At 41.4% G+C, this 21,993-nt stretch overlaps 1 protein-coding gene across 2 annotated transcripts; it reads right to left on the bottom strand.

Moving 5' to 3' along the window:
• Positions 1-2,379: 2,379 nt before the first annotated feature.
• ACAT1 (acetyl-CoA acetyltransferase 1) lies at positions 2,380-20,186 on the bottom strand. Of its 2 annotated transcripts, XM_064482017.1 has the most exons (13): positions 20,055-20,157; positions 19,569-19,725; positions 14,634-14,681; positions 13,442-13,559; positions 12,997-13,092; positions 12,676-12,776; positions 9,264-9,407; positions 8,614-8,764; positions 7,577-7,672; positions 5,886-5,999; positions 4,947-5,011; positions 3,200-3,357; positions 2,380-2,763 (listed from the first exon to the last, which is right to left on the bottom strand). In XM_064482017.1, the coding sequence occupies exons 2-13, from the start codon at positions 19,683-19,685 to the stop codon at positions 2,643-2,645; spliced, it is 1,329 nt and encodes a 442-aa protein (XP_064338087.1). In that variant the 5' UTR covers positions 19,686-19,725; positions 20,055-20,157; the 3' UTR covers positions 2,380-2,642. The 2 variants fall into 2 exon arrangements, with proteins under 2 accessions (XP_064338087.1, XP_031299632.1); XM_031443772.2 differs by lacking the exon at positions 19,569-19,725 and having other exon boundaries at positions 20,055-20,186.
• Between the last annotated feature and the right edge of the window lie 1,807 nt (positions 20,187-21,993).

Raw genomic sequence — 21,993 nt, 5'->3', positions numbered from 1 at the left:
AAGTGCAGCATCTACAAAGCACAATCAAATGTGGTATGCCTGTACATCGATTATGTATCCTGCAGCTTTATTGTAGTCGTTTATTGTAACAGGTTTTTTTGGTAGTCTTTGGGTTAGTCTATATATAATACGTCATCTACAGTTCATCTACTTCTTCCTTTTTGTTTCAGAAGCTTTCATTTCCTTTCCTTGCATTTTCTTTCACTTGCTCTGCCTAGGACTTCTAGTACTATGTTGAATAAAACTGGCAAGAGTGGACATTCTTGTCTTGTGACTGATCTGAGAGGAAAACTTTCAGCTTTTCATCATTGAGTCTGATGTCAGCTGTCGGCTTGTCATATATAACCTGTATTATGTTGAGGTACATTCTGAACCCCATATGTTGGGAGTTTTTATCATGAATGGATGTTGAATTTTATCAATGGTTCTGCATTTTCAGGTGATGATCTGATTTTTATCCTTCATTTTGTTAATTGGCTTATCACATTGATTTATGGATATGAACCATCCTTACATCCCTGGGATAAATTCCACTTAACTATAGCGCATGACCCTTTTAATGTGCTGTAGACTTTGGTTTGCTAATATGTTGTTCAGGTATTTGTATCTATATTCATCAGAGATGTTATGTAGGCGTGTAGTATTCTGTTCTTATAGTGTCCTTATTTGGTTTTGGTACCAGGGTAACGCTATCCTCAAAATCAGTTTGGAAGTGTTCCCTCTTCTTCTGTTTGTTGGAGGAGTTTAAGAAGGATTAATATTCTTTAAATGTTTGGTGGAATTTACCAATGAAGCTGACTGCTCCTGGAATTTTCTTTATTGGGAAGTTTTTGATTACGGACTCAAACTCCTCTACTGGTAATTAGTATGCTGGTAATTAGTATGCTCAGATTTTCTATTTTTCTCATGCTTCAGTCTTGGTAGGTCTTAATGTTCTAGGAATTTATCCATCTCTTCTAGGTTGTGAAGTTTGTTGGTGTGTAATTGTTCAGCATAGTGTCTTATGATTCATTGTGTATTAGTTGTAATATCTCCTCTTATTTATAATTTTATTTGAGTCTTTTTCATTGTAACTCTAGCTATTCTGTTTCTTTTTTTAAAAATCAGCATTTCATTTTACTGATCTTTTCTATTGTCTTTTTAGTCTCTATTTCATTTCTTTCTGCTCTAAGCTTATATTTCCTTCTACTAACTTTGGGCTTAGTTTGCTCATATTTTTCTAGTTCCTTGAGGTGTAAGGTTAGGTTGTTTTATTGAGATCCTTATTGATTCTTAACACAGTATGACTTCCCTATTAAAATTGATCTTGCTGTTTCCCATATGATTTTGTGTATTATATTTCTGTTTTGCTTAGAACTGAACCCATCTCAGCCACTTACCACTCTGTGCCTCCAATTCCTTATCTATGGAGGAAGGATAATAATGGCACCTACCCTAGTGAGTTTTTGTGAGGATTAGAGTTATTACAAATAAAGCCTCTACGACCCAACTTAGCACATGATGAGCTGCGAAAGAGCTGTGATTACTATTTTGAAAGTAGTCTTTGTCTGAATCTAAGAACAATTTTTTTTCCATATATTATCTTTGTTCCCTCAAAGGATTCAACGTGACTAATTTGCCATGAGGTATGTGTAACACAGTGAGCTTTCCTGCCCTCTCAATCCCTGACTCTTGTGAGTCTCAAATTGAGAAGGCTTTCCTTTCTGAGAACTGCAGCTGAGGCGGTGTGCACAGCCTTGCCTACCGTGTGGTTTCCTCCTAGACGAAATGCAGCTCAAACTGCTTGTGCTGAATTCCCTCCTGTGTAAGCAAGAACAGGTGTTGTGGCATAATTCAAGCGGCAGTCTCGTCTCTTCATGAATCTATTCAGTTGAGCAGCTTCCACTTCCTTCCCACTCTGTGCTGCTGTAGTAATTCAGCACAAAGTCCCAACCCCCCCCACCACACACCCAGCAAATTCTGAAAGCTGAGGTTATGAGAAATCGCACCCACTTTAGATCTGAGCACATGGGTTCCTCCTATTTCTAGCAACACTGCAGATACTGTGTGGTTTCTGGACTGTTGATCCGAGGCACTGCTGGTCTGTGCAGAACAGCCGCTCTCACTTGGAAGAGTCTATTAAATCTCAACTAGCTAGAGATGACATTCACGTAATCTTTAACAAGCTTCAAAAACGTAAATTAAGATCTAGTGTCTAAAACTGAAGCTTCTAGCTACTCATTAAGTCACAAATATTGCACCATGGGGGGAGGAGGGCATAGCTCAGTGGTAGAGTGCATGCCTAGCACACAAGAGGTCCAGGGTTCAATCCCCAGTGCTGCCATTAAAAAAAAAAACCTAATTACTACTCCCCCAAAAAACAAATACTGCACAATGGTATTTCAAATAGTACATACAGCTTTATAACAAAAAGAATACAAAGAGTTTGTATTCTTAAAAAATTTAAAGCAGAAGAAAAAATTCATTTGTGATATCAGAAGGCTATGGGATTTGATCTTTTTATCTTTCTTTTTTTTTAAGAGTTAAAAGAGAAAATAAAAAGTGAAACAGATCGACATGAGCTGACCCAGGGTCCTCAGTCACCCTGAGGACAGCAGGCCTGTCTGGCCACACAGGGCCGTTGCCTGAGACGAAGGAAGCACCTACAGCTTCTGGACCAGCATGGCAGAGGCGCCACCACCTCCGTTGCAAATACTGGCAAGACCATACTCTCCTTGCTTCAGCGCATGAGCCAAATGAACGATGATCCTGGCCCCAGACATCCTAGGGTTAAGAAAGCATTTGGGTTCTTTAATGATTTATAGAAGGTATGAATAACCAAAAAAAAAGTTTTTATTCCAAATTGATTTTTTTAAAAGTTTACTAGCTGTTACTTATAGCTGAACTTAACTACTTTAACTTGAGAAGCCTGTTTCAAGATGGTTACAGCTTTTTTAAAATCCCAAGCACAGACTTTAGTATTAAATATCTCCTTCAGCCTAAAACAATATTAGTTTTCAAGTAATAGATGTACCAAATCTCTGTTCACTGTGGATCCTATCAGAAACGGCATCTGCCCTAGGTTATGAAGGATGATGGGTGGGAAGAAAAACTGTTAAACCAAGGGTAACAGGAATTATCATGAAGCAGTTTAAGTTTAGCTAGAAGGACAAAGGCAGCCATTACCCTGGATTACCTTTCTCCTTATGACTTTACCTACCCAATTGGATGTCCAAGAGAAACAGCTCCTCCGTCGACATTCACTTTTTGGGGATCGATCTCTAGCATTTTAATGTTTGCTAGAACGACCAGGCTAAAGGCTTCATTTACTTCCCACATTGTAATATCTTCTTTTTTCAATCCTGCATCTTTCAGAACCTAAAATTTTTTAAAATATAGATTATGTTCAGATAAAAGTCAAAGCTTATTTCATTATCTTCTTGAAATTCAGCAATTTTGGCTTATATCTCCCTTTGATATAACTATTTAAATATGGAGTTTCCTAGTGTCCAGGAAGACAGGCTTTTATTTTCTGATTTTAATTTCTCATCTTACTGCATTGTGATCAAAGAATTTTGTTTGCATTATCTTATTTCTATTTTGGAGAGAGAAAAAACTTGATTTTCTTAAACATTCTATGAAGACCTGAAAAGAACATGTACTGTTTATTTGGGGGTACATACTTGATACATATTCTTAAAATCTACTGATCATACGCTACTTAGTTCTAGATTATCTGTCAGATGCAAGAGGTGCATTAGTCTCTACTGTTACCATGTTTCTGTTTTCCATTGCATCCCCTAGTTTCTGCTTTATAAAAGTTGCTGTGGGGTGATCTGGGGCACAGTTATTCAGAGATACTGCATCTTCACTGTAAATGATTTAAGTCTTTTATTATACAACCTCTTGTTTTGGTAATTCCTCAGCTATGACAGGAAGGTGTATGTATGGTGCTAGTGGTTATCTTTATGCTATTATCTTTATAAAATATTGCTAGCACCCTTTTTCTTAAGAAAGTGTCTTGTTGCCAAAATAAAATTAACATGAAACTTCCTCCTCCTTGCTCCCGTCCTCCAGCTGGCTCAGGCAGCTTCTAAGCTGTACAGCTCAAACAGCTTCCTCTAGTTCCAAAGGCATGAGATAGAACAGGGTCCCCAAGCGCAGCCACTTGTCTAGCTCTCGGAAGCTAGCTGAGAAATGTTCATCACCCTTCCTTTCCAATGTGATGCATCCACTTGCAGAAGCTGGGTGGTTCTGCTGCTTTCTGAGATCTGCCACCTCTGGACAGACAGCACTCCCCACTGTTTCCAGTACTTGTCTATCCTTATTCCCTACTGATTTCTGTTTTGTCTGTCTGTTTTGAATCTGGGTGCCCCTCTCAGGGTGAGGCCCTCTGCTTCTGAAAGGGGGTATCTGCTGGGGTCTTCCAAGATCCCTCAGCCCCTAAACCAGCACAACACTGTCTCTTTTCCTGTGATCCCTCAGTAACTTCCCACAGGGTCTCAGACTGACAATCCGGAGTGGCTGGTTCTCTCCATATCTGATGTTACTCTAAGACCAGCTCCCAGGAGTTCCCATTCAGGATGAGGACCATTCCTTTCAGTAACGAGTATCTACTTTCAGGCCTAGAACCCTGGACCCCCAGCATCCCTTTTTTTCTCTGCTGCACCAACTTCTCCCTGGGCGGTCACCTCCCAGGCCTCCGAGCTCACAGCACACTCAGAAGGCACTCAGCTGTGCACCTGTTACCCTTCCCACTGAAGACGCAGTTTGTGGGCCGTTGCTCTTTTACTTTTGCTGCTGTTGTGCTTGTTCTTGTAATTGTTTTCAGGAGAAGTGAGAAGACTGGAAACCCAGCTACCTCTATGCCTTGGCAGACAAATGGCATTTAAAATCTAAAACACGCAACCAGAATAAGCAAACCAGAAATGGGCCCCATGGAGCACAGCCCCTCGACCTGCCCTCACCTTAGGCACAGCATACGCAGGTGCAACTGGAAAATCGATAGGTTCCACAGCAGCGTCCGCGAATGCTTCATTAAAAGAAACGATAAATAGGTCATTAAACCCTGTTTCACAAGCACCCAAAGCTGTATCTAATAATTTATATAATATACTAAAAAGAGCAAGTTTCCTACCCTTTATAATATATTTAAATGTATCTGTGCCTGTTCTAAGATTCTGCACTTTGTAAAATTATACCAGTCATCTAAGCCATTGATTTTCCCAGGTAAGGAGCCAGGGGGAATTGCCCCCAGGGACCTGGCATTATCTAGAGATTTTTTTGGCTGTTGTAACAGGCAGACTGCCACTAATAACAGTATCTAGTGGGTAGAAGCCAAGGATGCTATAAACATCCTACAGTGCACAGAGTACCCACTACAACACAGAAGTATTTGCTGCAAAATGTCAATACTGCTGAGGTTAAGAAACCATGATCTAAACAAAATGGTACCTGTTTAACTTCTCGTGAAGAAGGCGAGGCCGACTTTATAGCTAAAAATAGGCTGAAGGAGACAGGGTGTGCCAAGGCCACGGAGTTAATAGCAAATACCAGTACAATTAGAGTTCACATTTGCAGACTCCTAAACCCGTATTCTTTCTATGCTACCTGGCTCCCTTTCCCCATAGGGGAAAACATGTGCCTTTCAGGCCCCCACACATCATACAGGATAGGAAAAGACTCTGTTTTTAAAGCTTTCTCTTATATAAAGCATACCACAATGCAAATATTAAAGGAGCTTCTATCTCAATTAAAACACGTTATCAGTTAAATTCTGTCACAAAGTACAACCTACAGACAGAAATAGTTGGCTACTTCAGTGTAGTGTATTACCAACAAGGAAACTCAGTTTCAGGAAGAGCTGATAGGCGGTTAGGAATAAACAAGTTCAGAACATTTTCTACCTGCTATTCTTGCCAGTGGTTTAACACTGAGCCTCTTGGCTGCGTCTGCGGTCATGAGAACCACAGCAGCTGCTCCATCATTCAGCGTGCTGGCGTTGGCAGCCGTCACCGTGCCTGAAGGCATCAATGAGTACGATCGTCAGAAAGTCCTTTCACACTGAATGTGCTGGGTTCAATTTAACAAATTAAATTCCTACAAAGGACTGCCTGTACTGCCTGGGTTGCTAGATGCATGAAAATTACAAATATGGATGGAGATAATTCCTGCCCTCAGGAAACATACATAATTAAATGTGTGTGTGATGGGGGGAGGGGATAGCTCAAGGGTAGAGTGTATGACTAGCATGCTCCAGGTCGTGGGTTCAATCCCCAGTACCTCCACCAGAAGTAATAAATACACAGATAAACCTAATTACCTCCCCCTGCTAAAAATCAATTAAAGTATGAGAGTGTAAAAAAAACATGTATGTGTATAACACAATGTAAGGATGCCTTTTTATGTTAGTGTTTTGTAACAGTTTATTCAAAGCTAGCTCAAAACATGCATGATGGCACTGGGTAAATGCTGGATTATAATTCTTCAAAGGTATTGACACAACACTGTAAACTGACTATAAAACGCAATCAAAACAATGTTTTTTTCATTCTTCAAAGATAAGGACGACTTCATATTTTTCCTAATTCTAAATCTTGGCTTATCCAGAAAACAGCAGGTACTCATTATATATTTTTCAAATCAATGTCAAAATCAGGTATTTCTTTCTCTATAATCACGAAGTTAAATGTCAATGAACCCTAAAAAACTGTATATTTCAAAAAGGAGAATTTGATGGTATGCAAAGTCTATGTCAATTAAGCTGTTTTCAGTGAAGACCCTATAATAGTCTGCTGCTAAAATTATAAAAATAGACTTTTGCAGGGGGTAGGGGTATATAGCTCAGTGGTAGAGCGCATGCCTAGCATGCACAAGGTCCTGGGTTCAATCCCCAGTACCTCCATCAAATAAATAAATAAACCTAATTTCCTACCCCCAAAAAACAAACAAATACATATATATATATATACTTTTGCAATATAAATTTTTATATGATGCTTTTAAAAGAAAGACAAATCCACTCCTATAGTTGGTATTGGGAAATTCAATCAGAAAAGGGGAAAAACGTTAGATCATCATCACAGCTGCATACAGCCAACTTTACAAGCAGAACTGACCCTTTATTCTGAAAGGATTTAGAGCCCTGAGATCCCATTTGTACTAACATTCAACATTATTTATTGAGGACTAGGCACTGGAGGTGCGACAGTGAAAAACACAGCTGTCATCTTGGTCTTCCAGAGGCTTACAGATATCGAACATAACATGTAAACCTGACTTTGATATCACAAAAAACTTCCAAGATGAAATGCACATGAAAAACTGAATTCTACAGTCGTTCTACAATCTGTTTCAGAGACTTTATATTGAAAGTATTAACTGTTAAGCAATTTCAAATATACTTTGGAAAAAGATCATTTGTTTTGTTCATTTCACTTGAGCCAGATACACTAAAAATGTGAAACAACATCTAGATGTTTTCTAGAATTACTTTTTTAAAATCTTTAGGCCACTCTAAGACTAGATACGGTATATGACTATTTTTTAAGCTTCATTTCTTTTTTTTTTTTTTAAAGCTTCATTTCTTAATACTCACCATTTTCTTTTTGGAAAACCGTCTTCAGCTTTGGAACTTTGCTAAAATCAACACGTTTGTATTCTTCATCTTCTTTCACCACTACATCTGGTTTACCTAAAACAAAAATCTTTTAAATTAAGTAATCTTAGCACTAAAGACAATAACCAGTTGCTCAGTAAGAAACGGCGAACAAGGTGCCTGGTAGTCTGTGCCTCCCTTTGTACGCCCGCATACCTCAAGCCATCCCACGTAAATTCCACTCAAGAATCTACCATCTATAATTTCTGTTGGTGTTAGAAGAATTTATTAGGTAGCGTGATACAATTTAGATCTTCTATTCAGCCACACCTCATTCTCTTCCTTCTCAGCCTTCTCCTATGATCACAGACCCGTTCTTCTAACCCTGGGGGTAGGTGTCCAACCGAGGTGGACAAGCTCTAGCATCCCATCGCTCTGAGCACAGCAGTTATTTCTAAAATGGAAATAGCCTAAACCACGTTAGCAAGTCTTTACTGTGGACTTATTCTGCGGCCGTTGGCGAGAAGTGTCAGTCCTCCGTGACTGAGAGGCCTACAGATGCGATGGCAACACAGGAAGCCTGAGAGAACGAAGCGCAGAAGCAGCGCTGAGCAGCCAAGACAGCGTGTCCCACCGGTACTGAACTTCCTGCTCCGAGCCCTGAAGGCCCCAGTTGCTGCCAGACATCCTTCAGTTCCGGGAGGAACTGAGCAGCCTAATAAATCCCCTTTTTTCACTTAACCTAATGTGTTGTCTGTCACTTATATTACAAAGAGTTCTAATAAGTGCATTTCTCAAACTAAAAATTATATGCTTAGGGGAATTTGCATTTGAGTTGAAACCAGATATTAAATTGGGCTGGATTATCTCTGAGCTAGCAACATTTCCCGTCATTAACCATAAATGGGAGTGTTGGTGTCCTCAGCTGAAATGAACAGAGATAAAAGTGTACTAATTTAAAACTTAAACATAAAACATTTAGCAACATGTAAAGTCTACTGAAAATTAAAATCTATTTTGGAACATAATCCTTCAACCTTTTTCTGTAATTGTGACAGGAATAACTTCATTTCCAAATTTTCCAGCTTCCCATGCTGCTCTACTTCTGGTGTAGGAGTTAATAGCATAAGCATCCTGTTCGTCTCGTGTAATGTTCAGTTTCTTTGCAGTATTTTCAGCACAGTTGCCCTGATAAAAGTTAAGAAAATTTTAAAAATGAATTAACTTTGTATACATTATAAAATATTCATTAACTTTGCTTAACATAAAATAGTAGTTAGCAATTAAATTTAGTTTCTTAAAATATACTTCTATTTGTATTAGGTAACTTTCGTACTCATGTCTCATCTTCAAATACTTAGCCCAGAAGTTGTAATTTTGAAGGCATAAAATTAAATGGTTTTGGAATCCATTATGAGAAGTCAGAAAATGCCCTATTTCAGTAGTGTGGGGCAGTTTTATTCAACAAGTGAGCCAAGCTGATACAGTGAGCACAGAAAACATTTTCCTAAAATGAATGGCTAAATCAACATTTATATCCTTCAGTTCAGTTTCTAAAATACATTATTCTTCTTAAGCCAAAGTATATAGTCAATTAAAATGTGTCGTTCTTAAAATACATATTTGTTTTAAAAATCAAGCACTATTATACATAGATGGCATTTCTCCATTAAAAAGCAATAATTACCATATGAATTTTATTGTAGACATCAGTTAGCCCGTCTTTCACGATCAAATCTTCGAGCTTTACGCCGCCATATGGTGGTGTTCCTCTGTTCATTACGTACGGAACGTTGGACATGCTCTCCATTCCACCTGCCACCATCACATCCTGCTCAGCAACACACAGAAATCCAGTGTCAGTTCAAATAGTACCACTGACTTTTGAACAACACCGGGGTTGGGAATGTCAACCCTCCACACCGTTGAAAAATCCTGTCCTGTATGATTTCAAAATCAGCCCTTGGCAGCCATGGGTCCACATCCACAGATTCAACTGTAGTACATATTTACTGAAAAAAATTCACACGTTAAGTGGTCCAAGCAGTTCAAACCCATGCTGTTCAAGGGTCAACTGCAAACCCGTTTCACCCTTCACACACCCACCACAAGCAAGTATTCTACATGGACTTCAGTGAACATTTGCTACACAGGCACTACAGGCCGCGCCCTCTTGCCACCGGTGAAAGGAAATGGTCTAAAATGTGTAACAGTAATAAAGATAAAATCAGACATTAACAAGAATGCCAGGAATCGTTCATGAAAAACCCATCTTCTGAAATTCTTCTAACCCATCATGTCACTGACACACTACAATGTAATCTCAGTTCTCAGAAATAATCCTGCTTCCTTGATTGAAATCCTCCTCATCTCCTCCCAGAGAGCTACAGTAACTTCCTACTTGATCACCTGACATGCACACAGCCTTTCCTCCCACCCAGGTGTCATTGACCCTCACCTGACTCATGCTGGCTGGACTGTAAGCCTGGTCATCCCACTCCTGAAAGCACTCTGCAGCACAGTTTATAAATAAGGCCCTTTACAGCCTGGCTTCTCTCTCCCTTCGCAGTCTCATGCCTTTGACCTAACGCCTCAGGTCACACAGAACTGGGTAAAGGTCTTCAAAGATACCACACTAATCCACACTCACACACGCCTCTGCACTTCAGACCCATCCCCCAACATGCAAAACACCTACATTTTCTTTACAACTAATCAAAGCACAGCCAGAAGCACATCCATGCCTTCCCGGACCTCCTACTTCTATCCCTTTTGGGGACAGCTTCCCTTCCTTCTTTTGTGTTCCTCAATTACTGCGAACTGCTTTTATTAACACCATTACTAGATTGTAACTGTATTTCTATGTCAAGTCTTCTCACTAAACTAAGCTCCTTTGAGGCCAGAAACCTTGCTGTATCTATTTTTATGTCACTGGTGCCTGGCATATATAGAAGTATAAATATTAATCACCTAACCTATAATTACAGATCAACAAGAAATTCATTTGCATTATAAGGGCTAATTTAAAACAAACCGTCTAATATAAAACAGTAATGTAAATACACATTAAAGCCAACGTTATTTTCTCACAGCCTTTAATCAAGAATAAAAACAAACAGAAGTTCTACACTGAAGAAACCTAAGTATTTCGCCTGTTTTGAAATATAGATTCTCAATTATTTCTCATGTAAGTTTTATTCAGTTCTCCTGAAATACTGAATATTTTCTGGAGATGATGGCAATAAATAAGTGACAGAAATTAAGTTACCAATTATTCTACAATATAAAATTGACCATTTGCCAAAATCAGATAATATTAATATCAAAATAAGGCAATTCCTAGTATTCCTCTGGGTCAGGTCACTGTGCACATGCGCGGATGCATCACATAATACTAACTGAAAGCATTTCCATGTAGTGCAAATAGCATTTGCTGGAGAACCACAATAAATCAACTGAGACAAAGTGGTCCATGTCAAACAGAACTGAAACATCTAAACAATCTCACGACCATTTTCCGCCCACTGCTTTGACAACGGTTAGGTCATACCTGACGCTGGCGTTACCTTGTGTGTAGGCAAACAAGCTGTCACAACCTCTGGAAAATGTGTGCCCAGTATAACTTTAGTGGAAAGCATTTGAAAATATCAACATTTTGACATCTCTGACCCAGAAATTCTCCTCTTAGGAATTTTTCCAAAAGACAGACTTGCACATAGTAAGATTTTTTTTTTTAATGGTTTGTTCACCAGTCTGCAGTCCCCATAGCAGGTCCTCAGCTAACGAGGGGCAGAACTAGGATTCCAAACCAGTCTGGCTCCAGACTTTGTGTTGTTAACCACTACAGTGCTCAGTGCAATGAATTAACAAGAGCTGATGGAAGTAGTTATGAATACACATATAGGGGTATTTGCACGGGTCCTTGCTGCAGCATTATCTAAAATAGTGAAGAACTGGATACAACCTAGATGTCCATTCAAAAAGGACCCACAGAATATATTACAGTTGTTCAGTTCGATAGGATAGTACCTTACGTGTGATACAGAGCCATCTCCAAGACATGACCTGGGGCACAGAGCGCAAGCAACTTGCCCCCAGGGCCTCCGCTCTTACGCGGCAGAATACGCAAGGAAGCGGTGAGTAAGTCAGAGACTCCAAGGAGGGCAAGAGGAAAGATTTCCCATCTTATACTTTTCTATGCCATCTCAGTTTTTAGCACGCATACCAGCCTATCACTCTTTTTTCTCTTTGGCCTGTCTTACAACTGGGAACAAAGCAAGGGAGGAGTTAACAGCAAGGGTATGCATAATCTGGCTCTTGTCTATGTAAGAAACAATCTGCAAACAGCTCACAGCTGATTTTTACCGGGTGTGTTACGCCCTGATAGGCTGGACTGCACTAGACAGGGAGAGAGACACCTGCTTCCTAATTTCAGCCCTGGAATTGACTCATCCTCTTTCCGCAACTGAAAAGGCTGGGATCTGATAAACTCTTGGTTCTTTGAGTCCACGTCTGGTCTCCTACCAGCCAGCATGTATTTGCTCAGTCTCAGGTAAAGATAAGACCAAAATCAGCAAGGCCAGTCTTGAAAGCAAATCTGGGCATGAGGAACCACAAATCAGTCATCCATCCTGGGCTCGATCCATAATTTGATTCCCATGTCAGCACCTTACTCTCATTTACGGTGAAAATCCTTTTTATTCTGGCAAATACAAAATTTGGGATGTTTTAAATCACCCAGAACCTCTGAGTAAAGGGGCACCCAAGGACTAAAACATCCTGGCTGAAAACTACTTTTTAACACAAGACACTTAAGCCATCGTTCTGACCTCTACTTCAGATGGAGCTGCCAAATCCGGACACTCCTGAGTGTCCGAAACACCACCAGCAACTATACTTACGAATCTCACTTTTAACTTTTTTTTAATTTTGGGGAAGTACTGGGGATTGAACCCAGGACCTCGTGCATGCTAAGCATGAGCTCTACCCTCCCCACCCCAAGAATCTCACTTCTAAAGTATGAACACGCTTAGATCTTTAGTGTCTTGTAGCACAGCATACTATTTTAGTTATAAAAAGGAAAAGAAGGTACTTCTTACCTGGTGTCCACACATAAGATTCTGAGAGGCCATCATGATGGCTTTCAGTCCTGAGGCACAAACCTTGTTTACCGTGGTGCATGGGGTAGAAATAGCTAAGCCTAAAACCAGAAGAAGTCACACTTGTGAAAAACAAAGACACTCCACAAGCACAACTGAGAATGAAAATTAATAAAATACAGCACGTTCAACTATAATCTGCAACATTGCTCCTGCCAATGTAAGTCTATCACACATTTAACATCTTACTTAAGCTGAAATGACCTCCATTTTTCCAGGTCAGACATTTTAAGTATAAAAGCCAAAACGTGTTCCTCGTACCTGCCCCCAGCGCCGCCTGCCTTGCAGGGGCCTGTCCTTCGCCTCCTTGTAGGACGTTACCCATGTACACTTCTTTCACTTCTTCTTTGGGAATCCCTTTTTAAAAAAAAAAAATTAAAAAGATATTTCCGTATTTTAGTCAGTTGAATAATTTGTAATTACCTAGTCAAGTACATGGCACTATATAGCAGGAATGGTTTCCTTTTCTTGTCGGTTCTGGGTTTCATTCTTAACACTATAGTACAAGGACTTCCTTTCAATGGAATTTGGAAAAGATAGGTGTTAATTCATTTCTAAGTGTTTTATGTATATATACATATATATATGTGTGTGTGTATATATACTATTCACATACAGAGAGAGAGAGAGAGAGAGAACATAAAATAAACATAAGTTCTGTTGAATCACTTGCCCCCTCAACACAAAAAGTAAAGCGACTACTTACCTGCCTTTTCAACGGCTCCCTGAATTGCAATGGAACCGAGTTTAGTGGCTGACAAAGCGGAAAGGCTGCCCAGAAAGGATCCAATGGGTGTTCTCGTGGCACTTACAATGACCACTTCCTGGCAAGACAGAAGAGGGTGGAAATGATTACATTTAAATGTTACTCAAATCATCTTCCATTAAATAAACATAATTCACAGACATATTATCCAAGAAACAGATGTTATGAAGACTAATTACCCATCAAAGATTAAAATAATCTTCATATTTGAACAGCAGTAAAAACCATTCAATGCCGGTACTTTATGATTTAAGACCTAACAGAAAACCTAAGACAAAGCAGTTCTTAAATAGGCATAGATCCCTCCCAGTTCCCTACAGGAACTTCAAACCAGAAGCTTAAGTGTCAACTCTATTCCTCAGTTGGAGCTTAAGAAACGATCACTTCACCCTTGTTAACTGCGTAGCAAACAACCCTAATCAAGGGCTTCTTACTGAAGGGAGCTCTGGGCTTGGAATCAAGGCCTGTGTGCTACTGGGGGCCACACCACTGACACAGGACACAGCCAGAGCCGTAACTCCTTAAACTATTAGTAAGACAATAAGAAATTTAAGAAAAAGAAGATAAAAACTCTCTTAAATATTGCAAAACACTACTGTAACAATTCTCTTTCTACATCCTCTTAGATAAACACATACATACCTACATTCTCACAGATAATAAGAGAACTGCTCCCTAGATGCTGGTTGAAGGTAACTACTAAGTCACTTTAGAAACCTTACGAAACCAAGACGGGACCCCTGAGAGCGCTAGGTGACCTGCTGATGGTCCTTGCGGTCTCAACCCAGCACCGTTCAGTCTCTTTCTTCTAGTATCTTCCATCTGGCCTCTGTAATGCACCCACACAATACAGTGAGAGTCTTCCAGAGTAAAGAAAGAACACTGCCTACTTTTAGAGAAGGTTGTTCACCACAGACAATGAGGAAGAAGCAGAAATTATGCAGGGCACAAAATTGAAAATTTTTATGGTACTCTGGGAGTTTGACTTCATATTTCAATAATGAGCTGTTCTTAACCATTGCATCATTCTGAGTTGACCCTCACCTATACACAAATCATAAGAATACACGTTTTTATTGATATTTCCTTCAAATTCTTGAAATTTTAAAGTACAATTTAAATTTCTACTTACATTTAAAGTGTGTTTTGATGCATAACTTCGCTCCACGTATCTTATTTCCTGTAATATAAATATTTATGTTATGATGTAATAAATATTAAACTACATCACTTTGCACTTCTCAGTAATAGAGTTATGGTGATTTCTTCTGGCTGCATCACACTTTTACTTCCACATTTTCCAGTTAGTATATATCACTGTTATAGTAAAAAAAAAAAATTACTGCTTTTGTAATATACCCATCTGATGAACTGTTGGTTGGAAATGTATGTTTTAACTTCTGATAAGCTTATGATTTAAAAATTTCTAAGCCTTTTTAAGTACTAGCTTTATAAAATGCAGCTTTAAGTTAATCTAAGTTCTAAATTAAGTAATTTTTGAGTACCACAATATCCTCATTGCTTAAAAAAATTCTAAGTTAAACTTGCTGTTTCTCCCCATCCACTTCTAACAATTGCCTCTAATTTATGTGAGAAAAACACCTCATACAAATTTAGTCTATATTACCAGATAAATTATTTTTCAATTTTTTTTTAATTAGAAGAGTAAATATCTTGCTCCTATATCTCAATTTTTCCACATTGGTCTTAGGAATGAATGCCAACAATAAATTTGAAAATGCAGGTCACAGTTTAGAGACCTAATTGATCTGAAATTGGGCAATTTACAGGATGAAGAACAAAGAATAAAATTTTATATCCTCTGGAGTTAGAAAGCACAATAAATATTCAAAAATGACAGCTTACGTTTAGAACCCAACCTTCTTGGTAGTTATAATGGTCAGTCATATCTCACAGAGTAATAAACAAGTCTACAAATATCTAAAAACTTTAAACTGACCCAAAGAACTTACATTAAATAAGTCTTGCCCTGATTCAATGAAAAGAACCAACGAAAGCTTTCAATTTATAATACATCACAGACTAAAAGAAAGCAGATTCGACAAACAGTGGTTACAAGCAGGGATAACCACAGTCACTATAAAGTACCCACCTAAAATTGACTTTTATAAAGTATTTAGGTGAAAATACACAAAGAAACACAAATGGCAGCGTAAAGAGAATTTTTTCCTAGGCAGTGGAAAAACAGAACTTAATTCTAAGGTAATCTTTTTTCCAAAGTTAATATGATAGAGTAATTCACTTTTATGTAGGAAATTCATGTAAGCAACTTTGCTATAAGAAATAATCTAATTTAGTCCTGATTTGATTCTAAAATGTCATCATTACATTACTGAGTGCAGCCTCTATTCTAAAGAAATGCCTTTACAGTTCTTGTGCGTGGGAGATGGCCAACACACATAAGACCGCCTGACGCTTCACCTGCTAGGTAAACATGCTGACACCACTTACCTTCCAGCAGGCATTATGGGGAATTTGAGGTCTGTCAAATATGGTCCCTGTACTCAAGCAGCATTACAACCTTATAAGGGAGAAATGCTAGTTATCTGCACTTCCTGCAACAGAATTTGTTGTGAACTATAAGAAAGGCAAGCCATCCCCAGAGAAGACAGGTTCCTGGAGGAGACCTTCAGAGGAGAACGATATACTTGGTGTTGTGCAATGGTCTTCAAGTACCAGGTGGGGTTCCACTGAAATGCTTCAGACAGGAGTTCCACCAACACTCTGTTTAAATTCATCTTTCAAACACATCAAATGTAAACACAATAGGGATCACCAACATGCTACTTGTTACTATCAAATTAACCTGTTTGTGTAGACCTTGAAATGCAACGTACCTGCCCTCTTCACCTGCATTTGTACCTCTGAAAGCTGTGTCATGAGGTTAGCAAGGCTTGTCTCTCTACCCTCCTGAGCTGCATGTGTCCCCCTGAGCAACAGCGGACACTGCCGGCCCAGGCCCAGGGCGCAAGTCTGTGCCAGGCAGGGCTCCTGCTTAATGCGTGTTCCTCCTTGGTCTCAGCTGTGCAAAAACAAGTGCACCCTTAACCTGTCATATAATTCGGGCTGCTGCTTATGTAACCCATTATCCCTTCCCTCTCCACTGCAGCATCCATCCCCTCTCCTCCCGGAGCATTCCGTCAGCACAGAAGGCTCTGGCTCCTGCCACCTAAAAGAATTAAGAACAAACAAACTCCCCTTAACCCCAATTCCCGCTGAGCTTTCATCTCCTTCCCCAGCTCCTCTGTACAACAGAAGTTCCCCAACAACTTACTCACAATCTGTTTCCTTGTCCTCGCCTTCTATTTCCTGTTCCACCCCATCTGGCTTTTATCGATCCTGCTGATGACTTTGAGCGAGGTCAGCAATGTCTGGGCAGCAAAATCCAACAAACACTCCACCATGTGCGTCCCGGCCCCTCGGAGTCCTGGAGCTCACTGTCCTCCTTTGGGGCATATGTGCCGTGGGCAGGAGCCTGGACTTACAGCTGTGTGCTTCTGACCTTTACCTTGGTTTTCTAGAACACTCTCCACAAGTCGTTGTGAGAGTAAACGAGGTAATACGTGTAAACCATTACACAGACCCTCCCTTTTCTCGGCTTTCATTTTAACATAATCTTGTGGCCCTCCTGCTACCTCCCTAGTTATTTTTCTCAGTCTCTTCTGCTGTTTCATCCTCCCCTTCCCAACCTCTTAGTGCTGGAATGTCCCAGGGCATTGTTCCTGGCCCATTTTAATTTTCCAGCTTCACTGTCTCCTTAATCATATCTAGGCTCAGATTTAAACAGCAGTTATGTGCTGATGATTTCCAAAGCTCTGTCTCCAGTCCACACCTCTCACAACTGATCCGCAGACTCATATCCAAGTGCCCACTTGACAGCCTCAGGGTTCAACCAGGAAAACAAAAGCCATGGTATTTGAAACAGAATTTAATGCAGAGAATAAAATGCACAGGTGACAGAAGAGCTGAGAACAATAGGAGAAAGCAGGACAGAGATTACAGGGATCAGTAAACAGGAAGGCACCGTAGGCTACTGGGACAAAGGGAAGAAACAGTTACCAAAGCCAAGGGGGTCAGGATAACCTGGCAGAAGCAAGAACCAAATGAGTCATAGACACTGTCAGAAATACCATCTAAGGCAGAAAGAGGGCAAAAATGATTATCCTGACTTCTCCCTTCCTATCTCCCAATCTCCCGTAGGTGTCTGAAGCAGCCAGAAGCCAGCTGATGGACATTAAGATGTTGGCACCTGCAAGAGTCAGCCTCACAGCAATACAGAGAGAGCAGAGCCAAGAGATTAATCTAGAACAAACAGGCTCAGGACTGGAACAATGCAGGAGGTGGTTTTGTTTTTGTTTTTGTTTCTTTAAGTCTGAGTATTGAAGGGGAGGGTATAACTTGGTGGTAGAGTGCATGCTTAGCATGTACAAGGTCCTGGGTTCAATCCTCAGGACCACCATAAAGTAAAAAAAAAAAAAGTCTTGAGTATTAAAAGAAAATTATTTTGTTTCCCAACAGTAAAACAGGCATTTAAAGGAGGGAATGGTCAATAGTGTCAAATACAGTATAAAGGTCAAGAAGAAGAAGGAAAAGTACAGAAAGAGAAAACCACTGGTATTCTTCAGCAGAGTACACAGAAATCTAACTGCAGACGTTTAAAGAGAAATGGATGTAAAGGAAAGTGACGAGTAGGACCGTGAGAAAAAGCGATTCCAGATGGGAAGCAACAAGCTCTGCTAAAGCGTATAAAGGTCTGCTGACCATAAGGCAGACGTGTGTGTAGCTGAGTGCAAAGGGGAAAGACCAATTTACTTAATGAGAGGTCAAGTTCCATTCCACAAAACGGCACTGAATATTGAAAACCCTGTTAAAACAGATTTCCACAGATCAGTAAATGACCACTTAATTCAAGTAACAACCAATACAACTAAATCCCAGAGTTCAATTAAATGTATGCCACAAATCATATGCTAAGGAACCTACAGCTTCATTTTTCTCATTAGCAACACTTGTGTTTGATTGTAAGCTCTTAATTAAACTATAAATTAAGAAGGTTCTGCACTTGGTTTTTGTTGTTTTTTTTTTTTCTACAAACTTATAGTACCTAGTTCACCTATTTCACCTAGTAAATGTTGGCTGAAACCCAGGCTGACCTAATCACATTTTGTGCTCTCCCAAATCATTCCGCAAAACTGACAAGTATGTTGACTAAGAACTCTTTCCTGGAAACCCACTCCTCCTGACTTTTCTATTACCTCAGCCATCCAGGATTTGTTTTGTTTTGTTTTGTTTATTTATTTTATTTTATTATTTTTATTTTATTTTATTTTATTGGTAGGGGGAGGTAATTAGATTTATTTATTTATTTATTGGAGGAAGTACTGGGGATTGAACCCAGGACTTCGGGAATGCTAAGAATGCGCTCTACCACTTGAGCTATACCCTACCCCCAGAATTAATTTTATTTAAAAAACTTTTATTTATTAATTTTGTTGTTATTGTTAATGGAGGTAACTTGGGGGTTGAACCCACGACCTCGTGCACGCCAGGCATGCGCTCTACCACGCAGCTATCCCCCAACCCCCAGGATTAATTTTAAATTTTAGCCTCTTCCTTTTCCCTTGGCTCCCCGCCCTCACTCTGCATTTGTCCAGCTCTGCATTTACTTTCACAGTCTCCTGCTTAAGGCGGCTCCCTCTGAACCAGTGCCACAGCACACCAGTTCAGGCTGCTCTGCACCTAACAGACAATAGTTTTCACCCCACTTCAATCCTCCCAGACCTCTAATTACGACAAAAATATAAATATCAATGGTCCTCCCTGACCCGAGTCAAAGCCAAACTCTTACACTCTGACTGGATGTCAAAGTTTACTGGCCCAACCAAACTGGAAAATTCACACCTCCCCAACCAACCACACCCTGACCTTCTCTACCTACTCCTTAGGTTTTGCCAGACCCTAAACCTGCCGGTGAAAGCCAGCTCGCTTTGTGCACGGAAAACAGTAGATTTTTTTCAAGGCTGCCGCTCGTGTCCCCTGAACATACCAGCCGGCGGGGAAACACGGCTCCGGACGCCCTCAGCGTGTAACCTTCACTCATCAAGAAACTGAGCGGCCCGTTCTGCTGACAGGTCTGAAGTCCAGAGGCACATCTTTTCACCATCACACAGCGCCTCGCGTCTAGTGAGCCCGACGACTACCTCCTGCATGAAAGCGACATCTTACGTCCACAGACGTCCACAGAAAAGCGCGCAGTGACGGGCTCTCCAGCCCGCCGGGCAAGGTCAGAACCTAGCCCTGGCCTTGCTGTCAAACACCCGCCCCGCCTGACAACCCAGAAGCAAAAACCCCCACGGCCCGGCAGCGCCCCTGCGAGCGGAGAGCTCCGCATGAGTCGGCGGGTCCGCGCGCGCGGTCGGCGGGGAGGCCTTCTGGGCGTGGGTCCCGCGGCGGAGAGGGGCTTCGCGCATCCGGCCGCGAGGCTGCAGGCGGGAGCCTCCGGAGGCGAGTCCTGAGTCCCGGCCCCTCTCACCTGCGTCAGCCTCCGAAGCAGGGAGCTGCCCCCGCGGGCGCGGGCTCGGCCTAGCAGAAGGGCCGCCAGCACAACCATCCTCGACGAGCGCGGAGCGGGAACTCGCCGCAGAGAGACGTGGGCGCGCGCGGGGCGTCCCCGACTCCGCCCCACCCCCGGCCCGGCCGCCTCCTCCAATAGCAGCCTCGGATCGCGATGGCCGGCCGTCATTGGCCGGCAGCCGAGGAGGGGGGCGGAGCCTGACTCTGGGCCCCGGAGCCGCACGTGACTGTGGGCGTCCGAGCAGAAACCACCCAGCTCCTGACGGGCTGCTGGGGCGCCGTTTCCACCGCTTCTGACCTCCTGAGACCAGTGGTTTATGTGTAACCGGGCCTTTTCCATTCACTGAGCCTGCTTCTCTCACTTAGACCCACATAGTACAAAGGAAAGTCATGAAAATATTTTTAAGCAAGTCAGGTTTTCATTTATGATGAGATAATGTTGCAGTTGTTTTTCAGTAGGAGGAAGAAGAGAAAACACATTAATGCCTAACTTGAACAATTAATAAAATTATATTAACCTTCACAACACTCCATGAATTAGATGCTGTTACTGTCCACACCTTAACTAATGAGATGAAGAGCTACAAAGAAGTTAACGTTTTGTCCATGATTGCACAGAAAATGGTTGGAGCTCAGGTCTGAACTGATAGCATTACATTGCATTGCTTTCCTGTCCTTTTTCCCAGAGAATGATACAAATGTTAACTATGATTATTCTTACATTTTGGGAACCCATTACTTGGGATCGTCAGCTGAAGAGCTGGAGACAGCAAATCTTTGTGACTTTGTAACATTATTTTCCTTTATATTGATTTTATACAGAAGATAAAAGCAGTGGACACACACACAGTGAGCACTCCAACTCAGCTTCCTCCACGCCCAAACCCATGTTTTCCCTAAAGTAAAATCCCCACCCTTAATTATGCTTTGTAACAGAGGGAGATTGTATTCTTCAAAGTTGGCCACAACTAAAGTTAGTGCTGGGCTGCACCCCACAGGCCTGCAAGCCCTGTAATTGCCTGGCCTCAAGACCAGAAGAGTCCAGAGTCAGTCTCAGAGACATCAATGGTTTACTGGGTAGGGGATCTTACACCCATAGCAAGAGGGTCCTGGAGAGACACCCCACCACAGGCTGCAGAAGGCAGGCTGGAAGGGGCACAGTCCGGGCTTCAGGGGGGAAGAGGGACTTGCTATAGGGGGAATTGACATCAGGTTGGCTCATTAGTTACCAGGGAGACCAGCAGAGGAGCACACTCCTCACCACCCCTTTGATAAACTATCTTTGTAGAGATGTTCTGATTTAAAGATTAGAACAGTCTCTAGCGGAGATGGAGCCAAGTACGCAGGCATTCACTAATCAGGCTGCGTGGTTAAGAGGGAAGGTCGGCCGGGTGAGTAGGGTGTGGATGAAGCAAGGTCTGGTCAAGAAGGGGACGTCCGGAGAGCAGGAGAGCAGCCATCTGGGGCGGGGGGTGGGGGCGGCCTTGTGGGGTTGGCGACCATACAGGTAGCCCACCCCACAAGTTCTTTCAATATGACGATGCTCACTCCAACTCGAGGTGGGGGTCTGTGTTCCTTCCCCTTGGACCTGGGCAGGAAACACTGACTGCCCCGACCATGGAGTTTGGCAGAAGTGAGGTATGTGACTTCCCAGGCTAGATCTAGCCAGAAATATGGATTAAAAAGTTCTCAGATGATTCCAGTCCCCAGCCTTCAAACATCCCAGCTGAGATCCCAGAGATCTTGGAGCAGAGACAAGCCATCCCTCCTGTGCCCTGTCTGGCTTCATGATCCACAGAAACAATGAGAGAAAATAAATGGCTATTGTTTTAAGCCACTATATTTGGGGATAATTTTCTACATAGCAATAGATAAATTCAGCACCCCACCTTAACTTT

Source organism: Camelus dromedarius, chromosome 34, assembly GCF_036321535.1.
Source record: "Camelus dromedarius isolate mCamDro1 chromosome 34, mCamDro1.pat, whole genome shotgun sequence".
NCBI classification, from domain to species: domain Eukaryota; kingdom Metazoa; phylum Chordata; class Mammalia; order Artiodactyla; family Camelidae; genus Camelus; species Camelus dromedarius.
This window is presented reverse-complemented; position numbering and strand designations above follow the sequence as displayed.